At 48.8% G+C, this 24326-nt stretch overlaps 1 protein-coding gene across 8 annotated transcripts in view; it reads right to left on the minus strand.

Annotated features, from left to right (window-relative positions):
* CRAMP1 (cramped chromatin regulator homolog 1) overlaps positions 1–24326 on the minus strand; it is a 60238-nt gene that overhangs the window by 28858 nt on the left and 7054 nt on the right. For 3 of the 8 annotated variants that reach the window (XM_081298518.1, XM_081298520.1, XM_081298519.1), the window contains 5 exons: positions 21904–21955; positions 20716–20909; positions 15174–15327; positions 10680–10763; positions 5857–5905 (listed from right to left, as the gene is read on the minus strand). In XM_081298518.1, the coding sequence (XP_081154644.1) occupies positions 5857–5905; positions 10680–10763; positions 15174–15327; positions 20716–20909; positions 21904–21955 (533 nt within the window). Of the gene's footprint in view, positions 1–5856; positions 5906–10679; positions 10764–15173; positions 15328–20185; positions 20205–20715; positions 20910–21903; positions 21956–24326 lie in introns of those variants that run through there. The other 5 variants (XM_081298516.1, XM_081298517.1, XM_081298523.1 and 2 more) reach the window with 4 other exon arrangements.

Consider the following 24326-nt stretch of genomic DNA (forward strand, 5'->3'; position numbering starts at 1 on the left):
TAGCTTCCGTTAAACTGCTACTTTGTGACTTCCTTTTTCTTCCTTCATCAAATGGAGTGACTGCACCCGCATTTATTACCAGGGAACCATTCTGAGATGATGATCTTTTTCCTTTTCTCTCAAATGCAAATTCCATGACCAGCCCAAGTCTGGGGCACCACACCAGCCATGTTCTGGCTTACAATGAGATCGGCTGTTGGTGCACCCCCTACCCCTCAGGAGCTGAAAGACAAGCAGACCAGTATGCCCCCAAGGCACAAGGGTGGAAGAAATTAGGGAGGAATCAAAGCCTAAGCTCCCCTGGACAGTCACACACAGGGCCTCTGCAAGCACATCCACTGGATCAAAGGCAGCCTGGCTTTCTTTCTGACACGAGATTATTTTCTTCCTTGCAAAACTACTGGATAAATCTAAGCAGCACATGCTACATTCTATGCCATCACGTCTGTAAATGATGTAACAGAATTTCATTTTAATTTAGACTCTTTCTCAATTCATTTATTCCTTATTTTATAATTCTATAACTGAAAGGAGATTCACAGTTAACTAGAAAAGGCCTGTGTGGGAAGTAAGGGCAAATTAAGCACTCTGTAGCTTTCGGAATTGAATTAAGATGCATTTTTCCACATGCACCTTCGTAATTTATCTCTATTTCTCTTCTGACTGTATAGGTATTAACGCTTGTCCTTAAAAACTAGAGTCTGAGTCAGACACAGTGGTACACACCTGTAATCACAGCAGCTTGGGAGGCAGAGGCAAAACAGTTGGAAGTTAAAGGCCAGCCTGGGCAACCTAATGGGGCCCTAAGCAACTTAATGAGACCTTGTCTCAAAATAAAATGTAAAAAGGGCTAGAGATGTGGCTCCATGGTTAAGTGCCCCTGGGTGCAATCCCTGGTACACATGCTCTTGCTCTCTCATGCACGTGCGCACCTGCGTGCACAAAGAAAAGAAACAACAACTAAGAAGTCTTTGGGGGAGAGAATGGGCACATAAATGAATGAGAAAGTACAGAAGGGCCAGAGACAGAGCTGCATGGGACAGTGTACTCTGGTCTCTGGCAAGGCACAAGAGCTCACTGGAGATGGCACTGGAGCAAAGCAACACCCACAGGCAAGAAAATGAAACTCCGCCTATACTTTACATCACCCACAAAACTTAATCCAAGTACAAAGCCATAAGAACTCTAAAAGAAGCCACAGGGAACAATCTTGACCACAGGTGGGCAAGGTTCTTAGACACCACATGGAGAGCAGACCACAGAAGACAACAATGACAGACAGGACTTGCAAGGCGCTAAGCAACTCAGTGAGACCCTGTCTCTAAATAAAATACAAAATAGAGCTGGAGATGTGGCTCAACGGTTGAATGCCCCCGAGTTCAATCCCCTGAACCAAAAAAAAAAAAAACAAAAAAACAAAAACAAAAAATAAAAATAAACAGGACACAGAAGGCACCTGGAGGTGGCATGTCTGAATATACAGAAATAAACACTAAGCTCAATAAGAAGAAAATTTGAAGAGACACTTCACCAAAGAAGACACACAGAAGGCAAATATGCACACAAAAGGTATCAACTTCATGGATCATCAGGGAAATGCAAATCAAAGCCACAATGAGAATGGCTTAGAACACACAAATTGCACATACTGAGTGCTGGGAGTGTGGGAGCAGCTGCAGGCGGTTTGGCAGTGTCTTGTCAAGTCAGACACTGGCCAGCCATCCTCTCGTCCTGGGGGTTACCAGTGAAATGAAAACCCTTGATCACACAACAGCTTCGTGGCAATAGGCCAACAAACAGGCACACTACTGGGGGCGGGGGGGGGTCCATCTTAGAGACTACATGATTGCTTCATTCAATGAGTTTCTGGAAAAGAGAAAACTACAGGATATGGAGAACAGCATCAGTGGCTGGGTCTTGGCTGCTGGGGACTCCACATCTCCATGTACCTATTAAACTCAGTGACGAGTGGCAAATGCCAATCTGAACCAAGTGCTAATAGGAAAAGCAGAATGCAGAGATAGCAAAAGATCAGGGATTGCCAGGGACTGGGCAGGGAGGGGTTTTCATAGTAGGGAGAATATAGACATGTCATTACACACGCATCGCATCGTCCAAACTGACAAGACGTCAACAAGAGGGAGGGAGCCCTAGTGTAAACGACAGACTCTGGTGATAACAATGTCAGGGGAGGTTCATCAACTAACGAATGCACTACCCAAATGAAGAGGGTAGTACCTGGGGAGGCGAGAGGAGGATATCAGAACTCCATAATTGACACAACTTTTCGTTAAACCTAAAACTGCTCTAAAAATAAAACATTTTAAAAACCCCCAATTCTTAGAGAACTGTACACCACCAAGTGAAAAATATATAAATTTAAATATTAAAACAAACAAACAAAAAAAGATGTCTGTATCTTACCCAGCCAAGACATACCCCAAATCTATCTTCCACAGGGTAAAGTGGACCAGTTTTGCACAGTGGGAGGAGGTCTCCTGCTTCACCTCCTCAGGAGCTTCCTGAGACGCTGGGAGACCACCAATGCCCAGCATGCTGAGAAGAGCCTGGCCACCCTTCTAGCCTGTTCTGCACCTGCCCTCTCCTCCAGCCACTGCACCCTTTTGTACTTCTGTGCCTCCAGACTAAGTGCCATGACATCTCGCTAGCAGCTCCAGGCAGAGTCCCTTTCTGTTACCTCAGTGTCCCCCCTCCATGCATTTCACTGTAAGGTTCAGCATAGGTTGCTGCAGGCGCCCATGAGCACATACCCACTGACAGATCTGCATTCACTGCCATGCCAGTGCTGCCCCCACTGCATACCCAGCATCCACCCCGCACAGACCTACACTCAGACACCTGTAGACAGAAGAACACACTGTGCAGTCTCCCTGCCTCAGTCCCCACCACTGCAGACAGAAGTCTCTCCACCAGCTGTCAAAGCACCTTCTGGATAGTACTGTCAGCACCTCTGAGACAAAACATACCAGGTGAGCCCCCAGAGGAAGAATGACAGGCATCTCATGGGTTCTTCAGTTCCAGCTCACATGCCTCCCTGGGCCTCACTGGGCACTCAATTTGGTCACTTGCTGTGATTCTTGCTCACACTAGCATGCTCTCTGTCAGCACCCACAGCCCTCAGTCACCTTCTCAGGCTTCAGACAGGTGCTACCACAAGGTCAGGTGAGCCTCATAGATATTGGCCTTATTAAGAAAAGGGGAGCCAGACATGGTGGTACATGCCTGTAATCCTAGTCGCTTAGGAGGCTGAGGCATGAGGATTACAAGTTCAAAGACAGCCTCAGCAACTTAGCAAGACCCCATTTCAAAATTAAAAATAAAAAAGGGCTGGGATATGGCTCAGGAGTTAAGCACCCTGAGTTCAATCCCCAGTACCAAAAAAGAAAAGAAAAGAAAAGAAAAGAAAGAAAGAAAGAAAGAAAGAAAGAAAGAAAGAAAGAAAGAAAGAAAGAAAAGGGAAAATCAATCTCTAACTTGCTAATGTGCTACCTTCCAGAGCTATCTTGAAGTTACTGCACCACGGCAGGAGGCGGTGCAGCCAACTTCAGCAACCAAAATCCAACTGGGGCAGTCACCAACCCAGCAATTTAGGAACAGGAGGCTGGAAGGGTCCAGGGGAAATGCAAGGTTACACTGCCATTGCCACCTCCCACTGATTCGCATGGAACCAGGGCTACACCTCTATAAGCAACACCAAAGATGGTGCATGAACTATAGCACACTTCAAGGCTGCTATCCTGTCTGCCGTCCAATGTTGGCTATACCCAAGCTCAAGGACACACCATGTGCCAAGGGCTATCATGGCCAGGGGTAACACAGTTGAGGTACCATTCTTTACCTGCCCTTCCCGGCGCTACTCCTCCTGCAAATTACTGATGGGCCTGAAGATGGCTTGCCCTAAGTGCTCCACCAGGGTCCCAGGCGCTCCAGAACCATAGCCTATGGTCAGTAGCGCAAGGAAACCCTGGGACAACACCATCACCTAGCACACAGCCCAAAAGCCATCTGCCCACCAGTCACTGTGATCCCTTGGTGACTGTTCTTCCCTTTTATTAAAGATCCAGGGTCCAAATCTCACTCCCTACATTTGGTCATCAGGTGTCCTTGGTCTCTGATCTAGAGATCTAGCTGCTCCATATAAACATGATTCTTTGTGGTCAGAAGGAATGTGCTGCTTAGAGAAGCTCTCTTGGGCTGCTTAGTATATGCACTCAGCAGCATGAGTCTACTCTGCGGGAAATGCACCCCATTGGCACACCCCTAGCACTGGGCCTGCCACGTCCTAGAGGGGAATCAAAGGGCCTAGAAAACTGGCTTCATTTGGGGAATTCAACTCAGCCTGTGTACAACATTGCTCAGCTTGACAGAAGGAGCAGGTGTTAAGGGGAAAGGAAGGTGGGACCCTGAGGTCAAGACAAAGATGCTGGGCAGGGTGATCCTACCTCCTCATCCCCCCACAAGCACAGCTGGTGGCCCCCCTTCCCAGTAGTCTCTAATTCATCTGTGTATTAAAACCATCTCTACTCCAAAAGTTCCATCATTCTTAACTTTCTGAAAGCCCTGGCCAGTTGTGGCTCTTTCCTTTGACAATAATATGACCTAGTTTCTGCCATGTGGGGAAAACACAACAGGACTCCAGGTGCTCACCAAGGGAGCACCCAGGAGTCAGGCTTCCAGGGTACAGAAAAGGCTCCAAAGATTCAGAAGGCCATGTTCTGCAGACAGAGACCAGTGAGTTCACAACAGCTCCGAGGAGCTGGTAAGAGCACAGATCAGATGCCCAGAGAAAAAGGAAGTGCCTGCTGGGGTGGGAGATGAGGGCCCCACACCAAGTGAGGAACCCTCCCAGACTGCAGCATGCAGTGGCCAAGCTGGGCCCTGCAGTGTAGCCCAGCAGAGGCATATCAGCTGGACCCCCAGGGCTGAACTAGGGTGGCTATGAGGACCAAGAGGGGAGGGGTTTGGCCAGAACTGGACCAAATGGAAACACACCTAAAGCAGGGAAGTGGAGGTTTTCAAATGGCGAGATTTATAACCAAGACACAGACTTGGCGAATGAGTAGATTTGGAACCCTTCACCCAGAAGAGTGACAAAGGACTGGACAGAGTTGAAACACTAAAGGAGGAGCTGAGGGTGGCCTCAGAGGGGTTAGCGGGGCAGTTGTGGAACTGGAGAGAAGCTGGGGTGCTGACACCCGCCTGGCCTGGGGTCTGGCTCAGGAGACCATCAGAAGCTAGGGGGACTTGAAGGCTAACTACACACAGTGCAGAAGGGCAGGTGCACAGCAGTGCAGCAGGGAGAATCAACAACTGGGCATGCAGAAGTCTTCACACAGCAAGTCCCTATGTAGGTAGTGTCCCTGGAGAGAAAGTCACTAATTCGGGGCCAAGCAGGCATTACCTGAGCTGCCAGGGGCCCTGAGATCATTTGAGCTCTGAGATCAGGAGCACAAGGAGAGGAAAAGAGCAGAGAGCCAGACCAAGTGTTGGCTCTATGGCAGGAACATTCACAGGCACAATAATCAAGGAGAGGCCACTGAAGTGGCTGAGGAGAAGCACAATGGCAAGGAAGACTTTCTAGAGGCCAAGGGACCCACAAGAGCACAGAGGTAAAAAAAAAAAAAGGGGAAGCAAGACCCAGGAACTTCCCAGACCCCAACAATAGAAAGGGCAGACTCAGGGGTCTCGGGACAGGCATCTGAAAGAACCTGAGTTCTAATTCCAAGGATCCTTGTTGGAAATGAAAGAAAACTGCACTTACTTCAGCTTCCTCTTTTGGTGTGTGGACGCAAACGTCCAAAGGGAGCAGACACTGTCCACCTGCCCAGTACTTACCCAACCTGGATGAGCTCGTTCAGCTTCGTGGCATTCTTGTCGTCCATACCTTTGAATGGAAAGGTAGACAAATGAGGCCACGGGGGTCACAGCAAAACAGCAGGTTCCCATGGGACTCCTTCCACAGACTCCAAATCCTGCCACCAAACACTCAAGTTCTTCCAGAAGGAAATCTCTGCAGCAGCTGCAGCCCCCTCCCCAAAATCAACCAGCAAGTCAGCTGACCAGCACAGCTCAGCCAGTTGGCACAGCCTCTGCCCACCCTCTTCCTCAAGGACAACCATGTTCCCTCATAGCTGACCTCTCCTTCCAGAAGCCCCCAATTCCCTGCCACTGCCAAACTGCTGCCTACCCCAGACTGCCTGGTTCTGACAACTCTGCTTCCTCTGGGTACCATGCTAGCCCTGTGTACTTTTCCTGCTGGGCTCCACACCCAGCAGAGTCCATTCAAGGATCCTCGGGTATAGTTTGGAATCCTCAGGACCCTAGGCCCTGCTGAATGATGAATCCAATGCCCTGGTGTTTGCCAAAGCAGAAGTTCCACTTCCTCCAACCTTATCATTGTCCTAAGTTGTGCAGGAAAGCATGTGAGAAGCTAGTGGGAGAACTCAGGTGGTGGGTGCTAGAGTGCTCACTATAAAAATCCTAGGCTCTTTGAATTCTTCTGCATGTTTGGGAGAGTGGAGGACCACAAGCACATAGCCAGGCTGGAAACCAAAGACAAAATGAAATGCTAAAAACAGCCAGAGACAGACTGTAATTCACACAGAGGAAAATGGACCCCAGTGATTGCTGACCCCTCATCAGAACAGTGCAGGCCAACTACACTGGCTGACGCCTTTTATATGATGAAAGGAGAAACTATCAAATTAGAATTCTGTGTCCACAATGGTATCCTTTAAGAAAGAGAATGAAATGAAGGTTTTGCAGGTAAACAAAAACTAGAAGCATTCACAGATGGCACAAGCACATGACAGAAAATAAATAAGTTTTTCAGGTGGAAGGAGAAGGAATCCCAATGGAAACAGGTCTTCAGGAAATGAGAAAGAACATCAGAAAGGGTGAATGCAGATGGGCTCCTGGAAAACTAAACAGGTACAGCACTACCTTCAGATGGGCACCAACCAGTCACCCTCCCTGAGCCATGATGATTCTAAGAGCATTCAGGACAAGGAGGCCCCCAGATTGGCTGGGAGCTCAGAAACACTGGAGCTGAGGTCTGCAGGAAGGGACAGGTTAGGGGAGGGTGGGGTAGGCTGAAGGCTCCACCATTCTGGGCTGGCAGGTTGTACAGAGAAAGGTCTGGGAAGAGGAGGCCAAGGCAGATCACCAGGGCCTTGTGGGCCACATGGGGTCTTCTGCCTTTGTCCTGGGAGGAATGGGAATGAATGATGACAAGGAAGAGGGCAAGGAGCAAAGCCTATGTACTGCTTAGTGACCTGAGACTGCCCAACCCCTGACAAAAGGTTTCTCCGCAGAAGGCACTAGCACCACTGACCCCACACCTCAGTGGGTCCATTCAGGATGCTCAGCTCCAGAGCTCAGGCTGCAGACACTGCAACAGGAACCGAGAAGGGAACCTCTACCCAGAAGCTCTGCTCAAGATGGTGAGGGCTAGAGCCAGTCACAGGCATCACTACATGAGGCATACCACGCAGTTCTGTGCCCACTTCACCGCTTCCAGAGCCAGTCACTTGCTTCACAAGGGAGCATGTCACTCAATTCCTTCAAGCCTGAATGTCCTTGAGTCCTTTTTTAATTGGCTAACATCAGTCCACAGAGAAGCCAAGAGAATGCATGACTCAGTCAGCGTGTGAAAGCTCAAGCTGGCTGTATTAGGACTTAACGTCAGTCTGAAGACCCAAGGCAGAATGAGCCTTGACAACAAAGCTCACTCTAATCTCCAATCTCTCTCAAACTCATCTACCAAGTAGCCAAAGACAGCAGCACATGCACAGTTGCTCACGGAGGCACTAAGAGGTCTTTCAAGAATTCACTTTCCCAATGCCAGGCACAGTGACGCATGCCTATAATCCCAGTGGCTTGGGAGGCTGAGGCAGGAGAATTGTAAGTTCCAAGCCAATCTTAACAACTTACTGAGGTCCTGAGCAATTTAGTGAGACCTGTCTCAAAATAAAACATAAAAAGGGGTGGGGGATGTGGCTCAGAAGTGCCCCTGGGTTCAATTCCCAGTATCAAAAAGCGGTAGGGGGGGCTGGGGTTGTGGCTCAGTGGTAGAGTTCTCACCTAGCACATGCAAGGCCCTGGACTTGATCCTCAGCACCACATAAAAATAAATAAATAAATAATGGTATTGTGTCTAAATATTTAAAAAAAAAAAAGGGCACTTCCCCCCAAAAAGATATCAAAGGATACAACAAAGTGATGGTGCCAAAGAGCCCAGCATGTAACAAGCTAGCCAAGTGGCATTGGGGGTTCAGAAGGGAGAAAGACTAGGGTAAAGGACTCAGCTCCATTTCTAAAAGACCCATATTGGCTTCAGATGCATGAGAGCAAGTAGGTACTTGAGTGTACTATATGGCCAGGCTAGGAAGGACCAAAAGGAATACCCAGGAATCGAGGGCAGCACAAACTGAGCCATGGAGTCAAGAAGTCCACAGTGGCAGGGGTGAGGAGCATCCAGCAGAGCAGCAGGGTACAGCCACAAAGGTGAGCCTGAGGTCCAGGTGCAGAGGCTCTTGATCAGGGAGACCAGAGTTAATATGGGCACAACAGAAAGCTATCTGACCCAGGCATGTGGCATACATCTGCAATCCCAGCAACTTGGAAGGCTGAGGCAGAAGGATCACAAGTTTGAGGCCAGTCCGGGCAACCTAGTAAGGCCCTAAGCAACTTAGTGAGACCCTGTTTCAAAATAAAAAATAAAAAGGACTAGGGATATAGCACCTCTATGTTCAATCCCCTGTACCCCCAGGCTCAAAAAAAGAAAGCAAGCAAGCTGGACAAAGCATAAAGCAAAAATGAACACATGAAAACATCCAAAGGCTCATGTGGAATCCAAGATGGCCTTGGGAGGGCCATAGCACCAGCCCAAGAATGCATGGCACCCAACCCATGATCAGAAGGCCTTCAAGGTGGGACAGAGTTGAAGAAGTAGAGAGTAGAGGGAGGCAGGGGACCAGAAGCCCTGTCCCACCTACAATGAGAGGTACTGAGCATGCAAAGAGGGAGGGCCAAGGAGTAAAAATGAAGCCCTGCGGCTTCAGGGAGGAAAATATTCAGAGGAAAGACAAAATAGGGGAACGAGTCAGGAAGTGCATGTACCACTGGCTCCACAGAGAAGAAGGTAGGGTGCAAAAGGTAAAGGGCAGCTTAGGGCACCCTGGGGCCTTGCCTCCACAGCTAGCCTGTGCTGGTGCCACTGCCCGAGATGAGGACAAGAAGCCGAGGCAGGGTTGGGTAGAAGAACAAGTGCACGTGCCAGCACTGGCCCTGTTGGCTCTGATGGATGGTCACAGCAGGAACAGTGTAATGGACAGGTCAGCACACAGGTGCCTCAAGTTGTGAGGTTGGGCCCAGCTGGCTAGTGGAGAACCAAGACCCGCAACCAAGGAAGGAGGTGAGCACAAGCAACATTCTGAGGAAAAGGACTCCAGGATTCAGAGCTGATCACAAGGCCCCTGACAACAGTGAGGGGTCTACCTGACCAGTGTGGGCTGTGAGAGAAAGGATGGGTCCACACAATTCATTCCAGAAGGTTCTGTGGCGAGAAATCGGAACAGGAAGGCTCTGCAGAGTACTACCAGTAGGGAATGAGAAGGTATGTCAAGACGGTGTTTCCCTAGACTGAAAGGCAGGAGCAGAAGCTGAAGTTACTGTGACTCTGAAGGCAGAGGGATGGCACCCTGGACAGGCAGGAGGATGGAGAGAACAAGGCCAGAGACAGAACCAGGTCCTCTTCTCTGCAAAGGCAGAACAGGAGAGGAGGAAAAGGGGCAGAAAGCAGGGGCTGTGGGAAGCACTGAGGGTGGTGGCACTCTTAGCAGCCACCAGGTGGTCAATAACCAGGCACAAAAAGACAGTGATGGTCAGGACGTGGCCCAAGTGATCACACAGAGTAGCCAGTAGATACCTGTCCTCCCTGGCCTTGCTGCCACCCTGATCATTAGATGACTGAGTGTGGCCCAGCAGGGGCTACTGGAAGGGAGGCCTGCTCCCTTTCTTCTGGAGTCACAGGGAGCAGGGGCAGGGCTGACGCACGCAGGGCACAGATGCTTGAGTGTGCCTACTGGCACCCATGTAAGAAGTGCTCTCAAAAGAATCTGGTCACCATGAGGCAAATGGCAAGGGAGGCCATAGGGAAGGCAATGCCTGGACGACATCATCAAAGACAAAGCACACAGTGCTCTTGGCCTCCAAGCTCAGGGAGACTCGAGTCACCTGCAGGGCAACATCCCTCAGCAGAAGACCCGACTGATGTGTCAAGGCATCCTTACAGGTCTGAGCATGGGCAGGGGGCTGGGCAGATTACCACACCTATTTGGCAGGTATGAAGTGTCTCTGCAACCATGGGTGAGGCTGTGAGGGAGAGACAGGCTGGGGCTCTGAGATCTTAAGTCAAGCAGTGGAGTGAGGACCAAATGTGCTCGAGTGTGTTAACACACGTGCATGTGCATTACGTGCATGTGCATGGCAAGCCCCGAGTAAATGTGGCAACTGGTACCACTGGCATGCCCAGCTAAGGCAGGTCCCTTTCTATTAGTTAAATTTTGTCAAGATAAAAGTCACTAAAGATGAGTGGTGACAAGGAAAGTGGCCCTCCACAAGAAGCCGTGGCAACCTGAGGGCAGGCGGGTACTCACAGCCCCCGATCTTCTTGCGCAGCTCGCCATAGCAGATGAGGCCGTACAGCTCCTGGGACGACTTTTTCAGCCCTCGAGAGAACACTGGAAGATGAGAGAAGGGCAGAGCTTAGGAAGGGGCCCCCCGAATGCCCTGCAGGGCACAGCCCTGCGTGCACAATAATGCTCAGGGAGCATCTCCCAGCAGGCTGGGGCTATTTCTTGTGCTGATCACACAGTTCCTTGGTCAAGTCGATGCTAACCTCAGCAGAAACGGGCAACAAACACATTGGTACACCAGGCTGTTTTCTTAATTTTCAAGATAAAAGTCAAACAAAAATGAGGGGTGAAGTTTAAAAAGTTACTCCTAACAGCAGAGCCAATGTCCCCTAGAGGAGAAAACGCATGGTTCAGCATGGCCAGCTGTCATGGGGGTGGGGGTGAGCACCACCACCCGTCATCTAGCTCTGTCCACTGTGTCCCCCAAGCACAGGGTGAGGCCGGCAGCCCACACCCCAGGGAGCCCCCCTTCCTGCCTGCTTGTGCCTTCACACCCCTACAAACATCCAGCCCTCTGTCACCAACAGGCATTGACTCTATGTAAAACAAACGGGCCGTGTGTGCCCCTCAACGTAGCACCCATGAAGTCCAGTCTCCAGCGTGAAGGGAGTGCTATGAAAGCTCCAGAAGTCTCCTTCAAGAGTCTGGATGGGAAGGCGCCTGCTCCTTCTGCTGCTGCTGCTTAGAGCCACCATGGACACCAACAACACACCGAGGATAGCCTTAGGCACCAGGCCAGGGACCAAGCCTTTCTTGAATGTTCTCAAACACACAAAGTTGAATTTCATGCTGATGTGGAAGCCAAGCCACAACAGAACCTAGAAGCTGTGGGTCATGTCACAGAGCAGAAGCAAACATAACCCACCTGTGTGCTCTCTCAACTGTTCTTTCTGGTTCTCTCCTCAGAAATCTCTTATCAAAGACCTGACTTTCATTTGTGTGTGTCAGGAATATGTCAGTAAATGGCAAATACTGTTTTGAAAACATAATCTATCACAAGGATTCTGCATCTTGGATTGGCTCAAAAAATCTGACTCTGCAAATACCACAGGCCAACTATTCCTGAAGTTTCCTAAGACAAAAACCAAGATCTCGTGGGACTCACAAAGGAAACTGGGGCTCAGGAAATTTTAAAACCACCACTTGATGAATCAAACTGTGGCCCATCCACACAACGCTACTCCTCAGACACGAACAGAAGTGAAGCTTCATGCGTGTGGGTGAGTCCCTGACACATGCTCAGAGAAAGATACCAGACATCAAAGGCCACACATAGCACAAGTCCATTCACACAAAACATCCAGAAGGAACAAGTCCACAGAGGAAGAGCAGGACAGAGGGGTGCTTGCTGGTAGGCATGAGGTACTCTTGGGCTGAAGGGGTATTTTCAATGAGGGTGCAGTACAGAGCACCTCAGATGCACCAGGTATCACCAAGCCACACTCTTTACAGGGTACACTTCTTGGTATATGAATTATATCTCAATACAGAAAATGTTTTCTTAAACTATTGGAGCTGGGCGCAGGGAGGCATGCCTGTAATCCCAGTGGCTCAGGAGTCTGAGGCAGGAGGATTTTGAGTTCAAAGCCAGCCTCAGCAACCGTAAGGCGCTAAGCAATCCAGTGAGAACTTCTCTCTAAATAAAAAGTAAAAAATTGCCTGGGGAAGTGGCTCAGTGGTTGAGTGCTCCTGAGTTCAATCTCTGGTACCAAACAAACAACAACAAAACACTATTGGAAATGGCAAAAAAGAAAACAGCCTGGGGGCTGGGGCTGGGGCTGAGCGGTAGAGCACTCACCTAGCACATGTGAGGCCCTGGGTTCGATCCTCAGCACCACATTAAAATAAAGGTATTGTGTCCAACTACAACTAAAAAAATAAATATTAAAAAGAAAATAAAAGAGCCCCTACTGAGAGAGAGAGAGAGAGAGAGAGAGAGAGAGAGAGGGAGGGAGGGAGGGAGGAAACAACACCAAGAGCACAAGAGTACAGAAAAGTGGCCAACAGGACTTGGAGCCCAGGGACAGGACTGAGAACCACAGAACAGAACAGGGGTTTTAAGAGGTGTCTTCACACTGCCCTATGCTCCCTGAGTCCCTCATAAGGAGCCTCACGTCTCACTTCAGACTCAGAGGGGAAAACAGAGCTTGACTTTCAGAACCTCAGGTCTGTAAAAGACGTATATCCAACTGCAGGGACCAGAGGGGAGAGTTAGCTATGCCTGATACACAAACATGGCAGTCTGCAGAGACCCGTGTCTACATGGGGACAACACAGGACTATGAAAACTAACAACATCCCTCGTCCAATCACATGGAGGCCACAGTTTCAGAGCAACGAGAGTGAGTTGCGTTCCAGGGAGTGACCTTCCCCAGATATCATAGATGCCAGGCTCTTGCACAAACCCTTCCTGCCCATCCCCGCTTTTGTTCTTACTCTTTGAGGAGTGAAACAAACTCACGATAAACTACAGAGGGGCTTTCTTCAACACATTCCGAAGACCACTGAAAACACGACACGTGAAGAACATCACCATTCTGTGTGCTATGACAAGACAGAAAACCAGGAATTCACAGGTGTCCTGGTGACCTCTGACATCTACATGGTAGAGCAGCTGACGATAGCACAGAGGCAGGTGGCCCCCAGCCCTAGCCAACAGGGAGGCCTGTCAGAGAGCCAGAAAGAGGGCCTTTCCAGGGACCAACAAGATACCAGGAACAGGATACACAGTCAGAAGACACCAAGGCTAAGGGACAGTGTGCAGGCCAACAGGAGGACAGGAGTGGGCAGGGAAGCTGGGCCCCACATGGAGATGCAGAGCAGCCACGTGCAAGAGCCCTGAGCTCTGGTGGGACAGAAGAGCTAAGAGGCACAATGTCTCCAGACATGGGGGACAGGGGAGCTCGACAGGAAAAGGTGACGAAGGAAAATAAGTATGTGCTTTCAGACAGTGACACAGGACAATAAGGTATTTGGCAAGCTCTAGGAATCTATGTGTCCCCCTACCCAATCAGCATGTAGGAGGGGCCTCACACAAACAACAGAACACACTCAATCGTTGTGCATGGAATCCGCCAGGTCTCTCCACTTGTCATCCACGAGAGCTTCCCAACCCTCTCTGTGACTTGCTGTCCTCCTTCCTGAAGAGAACTTTCCATGACCAACAAAAATGGACCCACCTTCAGCAAGTCACAGAATATGACATCTAACAAGAAAAGAAAAATGATCGCCATAACCAACATGAACCACTATAGCCTTGGACCCCTTGGCCCAAACCATTTGGTGCTGAGATACACAAAGGAGCCAGGGGTCCCACACATGGCAGCAGCAGTGACAAATGGAAAGAGAACAATTGGTGCTGAACTCAGCACAAAACCTCATGCTGATGGTCATGGGAATGATGGAAGCAGAAGACCCACCAAGTCTACCCAGGGGCACCAACATGTGGAGACAGACAGCCTGAGAGAGGAGGGTGTGTGTCCACAGAGCTCTGCTCCACAGTCAAAGAGGAAGCAAGATGTCAGCTTCTAAAGCCAGGGGAGTACAATACACTACGGGACAAGAGGCAGTAGCCTGGTTGGGAGGACACCACAGGAATGGTGAGAGAAGCCTTTGCACACGACCCGGAAGGCCACCAAGACGCTCAAAGGTGAAAGAAGCAATGAAGCCATAGCTATCCCATTTCTCCTGGGTCAGAAAGAGTAATATCTGGAGAGAAAAATTAGAAATAGTTATAGGTGTCAGAATGGAGCATGGAGAATGAGCCCACTGTGCTGCAGGAATACAGAGCACAACCCAGCATGCTGGGACAGAAAACACACAGGGCAGGCATTTCTCCCAACCTGGGCAGGAAGCAGCAAAATGTTGAAGACAGAGACAGTGAACAGGTCATGGACCAAGTGCCACAGGAGCAACCCAGGGTGCACCAGGCAAAAGCCAGAACTGTACCTAGAGGTGACCTTGTCCCATGACTACAGACAGACTGCACAAACTGAATTCAAACAGTCTCAACAAAGCTAGCTTCCACTCATCCACTCCAGTACACCAGCGCCAGGCCCTGAACAGACTAGCTCTGACATGGGTGGGGAGTGCCTGCAAAGGAATGCTCGGATTCCTGCCAGCCACTAAGCCTGCAGCCTGACTGCCTTGCTCATAGGCAGACCCTGAACCTACTCGCACTCAGAGCCCTTCAAACAAATCCTAAACCAGGAAAGCAGCATAGGGTTCTTAGGGCACGGATAGCCATTCCCTAGCCATGGATCCTGACTGTCAGGCACTGGGCGTGTGGCCAGCCAAGCACAGAGAGGCACATCCTAGGCCCGGCCAGTGACTGGGTGAGGGCAATACGAGAAAGCATGCCCTGCAGGTGTTTGCCGGAAACCAGGCCCCCCACCACCTCGCCGCCACCAGCAAAAGCCAAGTGGCCTCCCAGAGGCTGAGCCTGCGCACACTCACCATTGTCAAAGTCGATGTACTTGGTAATCTTGTGCCAGGTTCGATAGTAGAAGTGCCGCACTTGCTCTTTGTTCTTCACCATGCTTGCAGGCTTGCCCTTCTTCTTGTACTTCAAAGCAATGTTGTTCTGAATCGCTTCAAAGTCCTTCCCATGCTAGAAAACAAAGTCCACCATGAGAGCACTATGGTCAGAACCACCTTCTGTGATGTAGGCGCCGTCCAGAAGGGAGAGGGGGGACCAGCTGTGGGCAAGCAGGCTGTGCTTCACAACTCTAGTCTGCCTGTGAACTTCAACTTCACTTCCCTCAAGTCTCTGGTTCTAACTGTGATAAAGCAGCAAAAGGAATCCAAGGATGGGACTTTCACAGCCTATGGTATCAAAGGGACAAGGGCCTCACTACAGTCTGAATGTGTCCCTTCAAAACTCTGATGTTGTCAGTGTTATGCTATTAAGAGGCAGGGCCTACAAGAGGTGATGAGGCCATGAGGGCCCCCTTCATGAATGACAATGAGGCCCTTACAATAGAGGCTTCCAGAAGCACTTAGCAAGCTTGCCCTTCTGCCTTCTGCCCAGGAAGGACACAGCACACCTCCCCTCAGGAAGACATGAACATTAGGAGCCATGCTAGAAGCAAAGAGCAGACACTGAGCCTTTGGCAGCTTGATCTTGGGCTTCCTGACTTTCAGAACAGTAAGAAAATAAATTTGTTTCCTGTAAATTGCCCAATGTTAGATATTATTGTTGTAATAGCACAAAACAGACTACATGGCCCCAGAGCAGGAGAAATATCAAATCTATTATTGGGATAAACAGCTTAATCCTAAAGATCTTCAGAGACCACGACTGAGACACCTGCACAAGAACACCACTGGCAGACAGGAGAACACCAAAATGGAAGATCTTGGGGTACTTCTACCCAGCATTTTAAAATAAAAGAATGGATCACTCTTCAGAAACACCTCATTTCTGCCAGGTGCAGTGGCACACACCTGTAATCCCAGTAATCTGAGAGGCTGAGGCAGGAAGATCACAAGTTCAAAGCCAGCCTCAGCAATTTAGGGAGACCTCGTCTCAAAATAAAAAATAAAAAAGGCTGGGGATATAGTTTAGTGGTAGAGCATCCCTGGGTTCAATCCCCAGCACAAGAAAAGAAAAGAAAAAAAAACAAAAAAAAAAACCTCACTTCTTTGATCATACAGAGTGTACTCTACATTCAAATGGATGATAATAGAGATATCCACGAAGAAATCCACACAGAATATGCCTGAGACACACCTGGGGAACAGCCTTTCCTTGAAGGCCTCCATGCCAAAGCTGTGCCAACCTAGATTCTGAGAACAACCCTTGTTCCCAGAGAACCAAATGCTCCTCAGTCTCCTCAAACCACTTAGCGAGAGGTCTTGGTTTCTAAATACCACTTCTTGAAGGGAAGCAGAGCCCCCTGGAGAAGTGGGATTCCAGGTCAGGGTGGAGAGAGCATCAGGTAAGCAGGCAACACTTTGAGGTAACAAGGTAAGGCAGGAGCAAGAAAGTCAAGTTGCAGAGGCTCCCAGTGGCAATAAAATCAGCAAAGCCAAGAATGAATTACAACCCACAAAATGAACTAGACCCGTGAGTCCACATTCTCACAGGCAAGTCACTGATGCTTCGTGGGTGCTGGAGAGGGAGGGCTCTTCTTGGCATAGGGTTTCTCAGTTGCAGACACCAACCAATGGAAACAGACTCGGTGAGATCACCATGGGACAAACTGCACTGGTCGGTGATCACTGCTGCCACTGGAACTAGTGAAAGAAGTGGCTCAGAGAAAAGCTAACCACCTGGCAAAGGAGAGACCTGCAGATAACACCCCAACACAGGGACCCATCTCACTGCACAGCTCCAAGCCAAAAGTACCAAGAATTCATGAGGAAACCACAGACAAACCCAAACTGAGGGACATTCTTTAAACTAACAGGCTGGGAGTCCTAAAGACCAACTGAGGAAGTGTCCAGGCTACAGAGGACCTAGGAGTTCCTCCAGCCAAGTGTAACTCTGAGGGAATACCCACCTGCCAACTCAGCATGAGGACTGCAGATGAATAAGCCTATCCCACCCCCTTTCCTCATTTCATGTCACACTGAGAGTATGCAAACATCAGGAAGGAGGATGAATGGCACACGGGTATTCTTTGTACTCTTTATGCAACATTTTTTAAAGCCTGAAATCGTTTCCAAGTAAAAATAATTAAAAACCCAGTAAAAATGAAAACTTGCTTACTGTTAAAAAAAAAATGAAGTCAGGTACTGGCATGTGTCTATAGTTATAGCTATAATATGAAGAGGCAAAGCTAGTATTAAAAGGCCTCCCTAGTGTTCAGCTCAGAGGCCATGTCCTCCCTGTCCTCTGCCTTGGGCAGGAACCACAATAGACACAGATGCAGATGTCTCCTCAGCCTCACCAGGTCAGCTCAGCACTGACAAACAGCCTCTAAGTCTTGTGGCATTTGAGCACACACCTTTAAATGCTCAATGGGAAGTTGCATTTTCCTGATGCAATGGTAAGCCCCTGAAGGGCAGGTTTTTCTCTGCATTCCCAGCACTACTGTGCTATAGTAACACACATTCATAAATTCGTTGTGGTGGCCACCAACACAACAAATTGGCAAAGTTGAAAGCTGGAGAAAGCTCTGTAAGCCAAAGAGATGGAAACTTATAGCCTATGGTGAAAAGTCAGATGCCCCTGCTGCTGCACTGGCAGGACAAAAGGCTGGTTGTGTGGTAGCAAGTCAAGGGCTCTATAGCGAAAACACAAACGGATGGACGGACAGGTAAGGGAAACGAGACCTCAGCACAAAACCTCCACTGAAGCAGATGCCTAGGAGAGATGACAAAGAGGAGGTCCATGGTGTCACCTGCCAACTCCACCCTCAGGTGCCCAGCCACAGGAAGGAGTCTGGATGGCCACCACTCAAGAGACTAATCTGAGACTGGGGCCCAGGACTGTCCTCACTAGGGTGGGAGGAGCAAGGCAGCACTTGCCTCTGCAGGGTGTCTGAGGCAGGAGAGAAGAAACAGACTGAGGCCCAGGACAAGGACAGTGCAGAGTCCCTGCATCCAGTCCGCCCTCACATTTCTGTCCCCTCAGTTAGAACAGCCAGCTGCTTAATTTCTTCTGCCTTTGGTGCTGTTCTGAGTTGGGTTTCCACCACCAGAAGCATAACATGTGTGTGCATGGAAATGGCAGTGTGGGGCTCAGGTGTCCTCAGCAGCAGCCCTAGGTTTGATCCCATCATTAAAATGAATGACAAAGAAGGCAGCAAAACTGTGAGACACTACAGAAGCCCTTAGAGGCCTGTGCCTGACCACCACCACCCCAGCTCAAGATTTCAGCTTCCTACACTTGCCCCCAACTCCCACCTTGTTTTGGTCAGCACAAAACAACATACATGCTGCTTGAGGTCATGGAACCAAGAGCAGAAAGCACTAATTGATGGGTGCAACAGTGACTATCATCACTAACCAAAGGTTTCAGGAGGCCTAAGGACACATTCCCGCCTGGTAGAAAGGAAGACCAGCCCAACAGAAGGGAAGGGACCACTGTACCTGAGAAGGGCAATGGTGGTCAGAAAAGAGGGGCCCCTCCCACTACTTCTAATGGAGATCACACCTCTATAGCACCACTGTGCACATCCATGTCATAAGGCCCTCTGGCCCAGTCTCCCCAAGAGGGAAGGCCACACTGCAGGAGTGATGGCTCCAGGTGAGACATAGCAAGGCTGTAGATTCTGACAACATGATGGGAATTGCAGTTCTATGCCTGATGGTTTGACAAAGTCTTAACTTGGTGATACCACCTCTGCGAAAATGTATTTTATTCTAACACTCTTAAAAAGAACACTTATATTTGTTCAAATTATTTCACATTTACCAAAAAAATGCCTTGTGTGCAACACTTCCTTCTTTCCATGGACAGCTGAGTCACACCACACTGCACATCGTCTGCCCACTGGGATGGGCACGGCAGCCATCAGCCCCAGGAGAGAGCAGTTACCAGCCACAGGAACAGTCAACCAAGTTTGCTGCCCACGTTTGAGAGCGTCTCCTTTTCCAATCACTCTGTAAACACTGGTTTAAATTCCAAAGTCTCATGCCTTTGGTGAATTTCTGTATCCCAGGCTTTCCCATTACCCCCATGAATTAGCCATTAAAAGGATGAGGATTGTTGATCCTGATTCCACATGCCAAATTTGTTGTCCAAAATAAGGAACATGCAAAAAGATGCTCACTGTAGCACTGTCTGTAACAACAGAATCTGGAAGCACCCTCAATAATTCACAATACAAAAACGGTCAGGAAGTACAGGCCTTGGTCAGGCTCATGGGACACTTGGTATCTTCTGCAACTACTCAATTCTGTCACTAGATCAAAGCCAGCTGCACATAGCATGAAAGAATGGACACAATTGTGCATCAATAAAATTTTATTCACTACAATGGGTAATGTGGATTCAGGCCACACTTGAAGTAGAATATTTATAGGCATTTAAAAAAACAAACCGACAGGTGCAGTGGCGCATGGCTATAATCCCAGCTGCTCAGGAGGCTGAGGCAGGAGGATTGCGAGTTCAAAGCCAGCCTCAGCAAAAGCAAGGTGCTAAGCAGCTCAGTGAGACCCTCTCTCCAAATAAAATATAAAATAGGGCTGGGAGGTGGCCCAGGGTCGAGCGCCCCTGAGTTCAATCCCTGGTAACAAAAAACAAACAAACAAACAAACAAATAAACACCAAAAACCGGGACTGCAAATGTAGCTCAGTGGTAGAGCACTTGCCTAACATGCATAAGGCCCTTAGGCCCTTGGTTCAATTCTCAGCATCACAAAAAGAAAACAAAACTTAAAAGTAAAAAAAATTTCAACCAAGCAAAGGAAACATGAAACACCATGAAAAATGCATTTCATATTAATAAGAAAGTATATCCATGATAACTACAAAATTAAAAAAAAAAAAAAACCCAGCTGGGCACAGTGGCACACACCTGTAATCACAGTTACTCAGGAGGCTGAGGCAGGAGGATCGCAAGTTCAAGGCCAGCCTGGGCAACTTAGCAAGACCCTGTCTCAAAATAAAATTTTAAAAAAAGGGTTGGGATGTAGCTTAATGGTAGAACACCTTGGGTTTAATCTCCAGTACTGGGAGCGGGGGGAAAAAAACACCAGTGAGAAAGCCAGTAGGGAGCATGGCCACTTCCTGGGCAGCAGATCTAGGCAGTGGCTTTTCTGTTTGCAGGACCTCCCATTTGGTTTCAGATTAGTGCAACATCTTATGGCATTTAGCTGCTACAGGTATCCCCTGGCCCCTCCTTACTCAGGGAACACACAAGTCAGCCAACTCTGCAGCCAAGGAAAGGCCTGGAGACTAGAATGCATCCGTGAAACAAGGAGAGACAACCAGGAAAGACAGGAGTCAGCATAAGCAACACTTCCTCACAGCCCCTCCCAGTACCAGCTTCTACATCACACATAAAAGGACCAAGATTCCAGGAGAACCCACCCCCAACTCACTCACCTCATACAATCCCTCGAAGAAGGTGTTCTTATCCTCTGTGCTCCATGACTCCCACTGTCGCCGGACCTTCTTGCCTTCCTCCTTTTCAGCCCCTGAGGACCCTAAGTTCCGGGAAGAGGAGCGCGAGCCCCCTGCAGGGGCAGCAGGGGCAACACCAGACCCGTTTCCAGAGGTTGACCCGTTACTGTCAGCTCCTTGGAGAAAGAGGACCATACAGTGACCTGTTCCAGAAAACTGGAGGGCCAGAAAAGGCAGGCAGACAGGTGGGGAGGGCTGGGGCCCACCCTGCAGCCATCCTACTCCAGCTACTCAGCCAGTGACCCCAGGCACCTGGGACACATCATGTCTGGAATGACAGAAGCCCAACCTGACTGACTCTTTAAAACGTCTTATGAAGAGGAAAGAAAGTTAGTGTCGACTGTTTAAACAGCACAGTGATGCCACGGCATCTGGTGTTCCATCCACATAAAAGGCAGATCTGTCCACTCCACAAAGCCACACGTTACATGCATTTCACAGTGTCCCTTGTTCAAATGAGGTGTGGGCTGAAATACACTTCCCATCTGTTTCAATAAAAAGGCTAAATTTCAAGTACAAGAGGATATTAACATGTGACACCACCTCCTTTCAGATGTGATCAGTATTTTAGAACAGGAACATTCAATGACTGAGGGGATGCCATCTTAAGGCTCTGTCCTTGACCCACTACCACACCATCTCTAGACTCTGAAGAATGCCCACCGATCTTGCAAGTTATAGGGCATCAGTCCCTTCCCTAACTTCCACAGACTTCTTCAAAAGGAGCACGATGAAGCCTCAGGGGACTGGGAGGCCACACCCTTTGAGGCCACAGAAAAAGAGCTTTTGTGACCTGACCCAATTCTCCTGCCCACCTGAGTGCATCCTCTTGGAGGAAATGGGAATTCACAGTACATCCATGATACCAGTTTCTTTTATAGGACTATGGGACCATAAAATCCTGAAAAACCTGCCAACTTGGAAATAACCTCATGAGAATGGAAATAACCTCATGAGAATGGAAATAATATCACAGAAGTAAAAGTGCTTTAAAAAACAAAAGCCAAACATTTGTAGATGATTGTTTTAATGCATTCCTAACAAAATAACTGGGGGCATTTCCACTTCTAGTGGGCCCGGGGAAGATAGGCTAGAGACTCAGGCACTCACTTCTCTTCCGCTCTGCCCCCAGGTCTTCCTTCACAGCGAGGTGGAGAAGCAGCTTCACAGAAGAAATGAAAGGTAAGAGAAATGAGAAACTACAAGCCCATAAATCTACAAAGCCTTGCTTGCAAAGACTATCTCTGCACAGAACATGAGTGACAGGTGCAGAGGCTGCCTGGGAGGACACAGAAGGTGGATTCACCCCTCTGTGGCAGCAGGTCCAGCCTGTGCAAGTGTGGGCTGTCACTGCAGATAGTCCCGAGATGGCTTGGTCCAAGCATTCTAACTTCGTGACAGTGTGAAACTGTGAAACCAATTTTCAATTCCCAGGCTGGGGACATGAGCATGACACCCCTGATGCTGGGCAGTGGCACAGAGCTGCCACCCCTGGTCAGTCACATGACCAGGAGGTAAAACAGACTATCCACAGTGGGCTGTACTGCTGGGCCAGGACAATCTAAAGGCTTATGAAATGTGCTTTAAGCTATGATATTTTTAACTTAGGATGATTTTATTGGATGTAAATCCATTATACATCAAGAAACATCCATATTTCAAACAGTATTTGAAAACAGGCCATGGCTTAGCTATCAGAAGGAAGAATATGTTTTACACAGAGAAAATGTTCTTCAGTTACACGGAACGTGTTTGATCCTCCCATTGGAAAAGGTTCACTAGCTTTGATGAGTTAACTTTGTGTGACAACGTAATCAGATAGGTAGAAAGTTGTGGTATATCAGAGGTGCACGGTCCACCACAAGAGGCTATTTAAACAATGATTAATTAAAAAGCAAAGTCCAGCAGGGCATGGTGGTGCATGCCTCTAACCCAGCTACTCAGGGCAGAGGCAGGAGCATCACGAGTATTAGGCCAGCCTCAGCAACTTAGTGAGACCCTGTATAAAAAAAAAAAAAAAAGCAGGGGATGAAGCTCAGAGGTAAAGCACTCCTGGTTCTACTGTCAGTACCACAGGAAAAAAAAAAGAAAAAAGAAACTCAACTCCACCATCACACCACATTTCCAGTGGTCATTGGCCAAATGTGGCTCATAGCCACTCTGTCACCATGCAAAGTACTCTGGACAATGCTGCAACGAAATGTTACAGTTATATGATTAAAGATAAGCTCAAAGCCTGCTTTCCACTCTGTGTGTCCATGGGAAACAGTTAAGGCATCCCTTGTACTATCAGGTGGGCCCAGGTCCCCGCAGAGCCCTGTTCTTTACCAAACCAAACCTGACAAAGCTGGCATCTCCTGAGGTACTTTCCAGGAGGTTGGGGCTGCTTTTGTTGCAGACTTCAGGACAAGTCACAGGTGAATTTGAAACAGCTTTGAAATACCAGAAGATCTGGTTCACATAGAGACTGAAATCCTCATGTACAGCCATTTGAGCAAGGCTATCTGTTCACCTCTGCACACACACAACAGAAGGCCTCACAGACATTTCCAGTTTCTGAGGAACACTCACTGAGCTCTTTTCCCCAACAACAGGGCTTGCTATCCAGCCCTAAATTGCTGCTTGGATTAACATCCGCAAGTCCATGCTGACACTGGGCATGCCTGAAAGCAGAAAACTCAGCCTCTGGAATCCCATAATCACCATCTCTCAACTCGACTTCATGAGACCGCTGGGTAAGTGCTGGCCATCAAGACAAGGAGAGTGAAAAGTAAAGGAAACAGGGGAAGTACCTGAGCTGGAAGGAACCTCAGAGGCAGAGAAGGACAAATCCCATTGGAGGATGTGAAGCCAAGATACACCAGTAAGAGCAGCTCTGAGGCAACACGCCACTCTCCCACAAGCCCCTGGCCACTTGAGATGCTAGGTCTTTCCTTCTGATGTCCCAAGAGTGATCCTTCTACAGTGTAGAAAATTAAAGTGACATGAACATTAAAATGAGAAAGCAATTCACCTCAAGCAATCATTTCTAACACCCAGTATTCCTTATGCTAAACCTCAAAAACTCTACAGAACTAGAACAGAATCACACTTCAGAGAAGAAAACAAGGTACCTGGTTCACCCCAGAACTCTAGAGAGAACACAACTTTCTTAACTCAAGCAGAATAAAAAACAGGAAGCAGGACCAGAGACACTCTGGTAGAATACAATGGCGACCACCTGGGAGAAGCTGCCCTCAGCCCAGAAGGATCTGAAAGAAGCATAAAGGGAAGCTTAAGACGTAATCAAAGGGGGAAGAGCAAGCCAAAGAGGAGGGTAGCAGCAGAAATGTAGGAGACAAGGTGAAGTCAAGACTGAGTGGGCAGAGCTCTTTCTCCAGGGTGGAGTATGTGCCAGGGCCTGAGAGCATGCTCCATGGGTGACCATGGTGCTGGTACCACCCTGGTTTCCAGCAACAGTTTGCTGCTCAGGAGGTTGAGGCTGGAGGCTGGAGGCTTGCAGCCTGGGCACCTCAGTGAGACCTTGTCTAAAA

Source organism: Spermophilus citellus (assembly GCF_964194105.1).
Source record: "Spermophilus citellus genome assembly, chromosome: 6".
Taxonomy (NCBI): domain Eukaryota; kingdom Metazoa; phylum Chordata; class Mammalia; order Rodentia; family Sciuridae; genus Spermophilus; species Spermophilus citellus.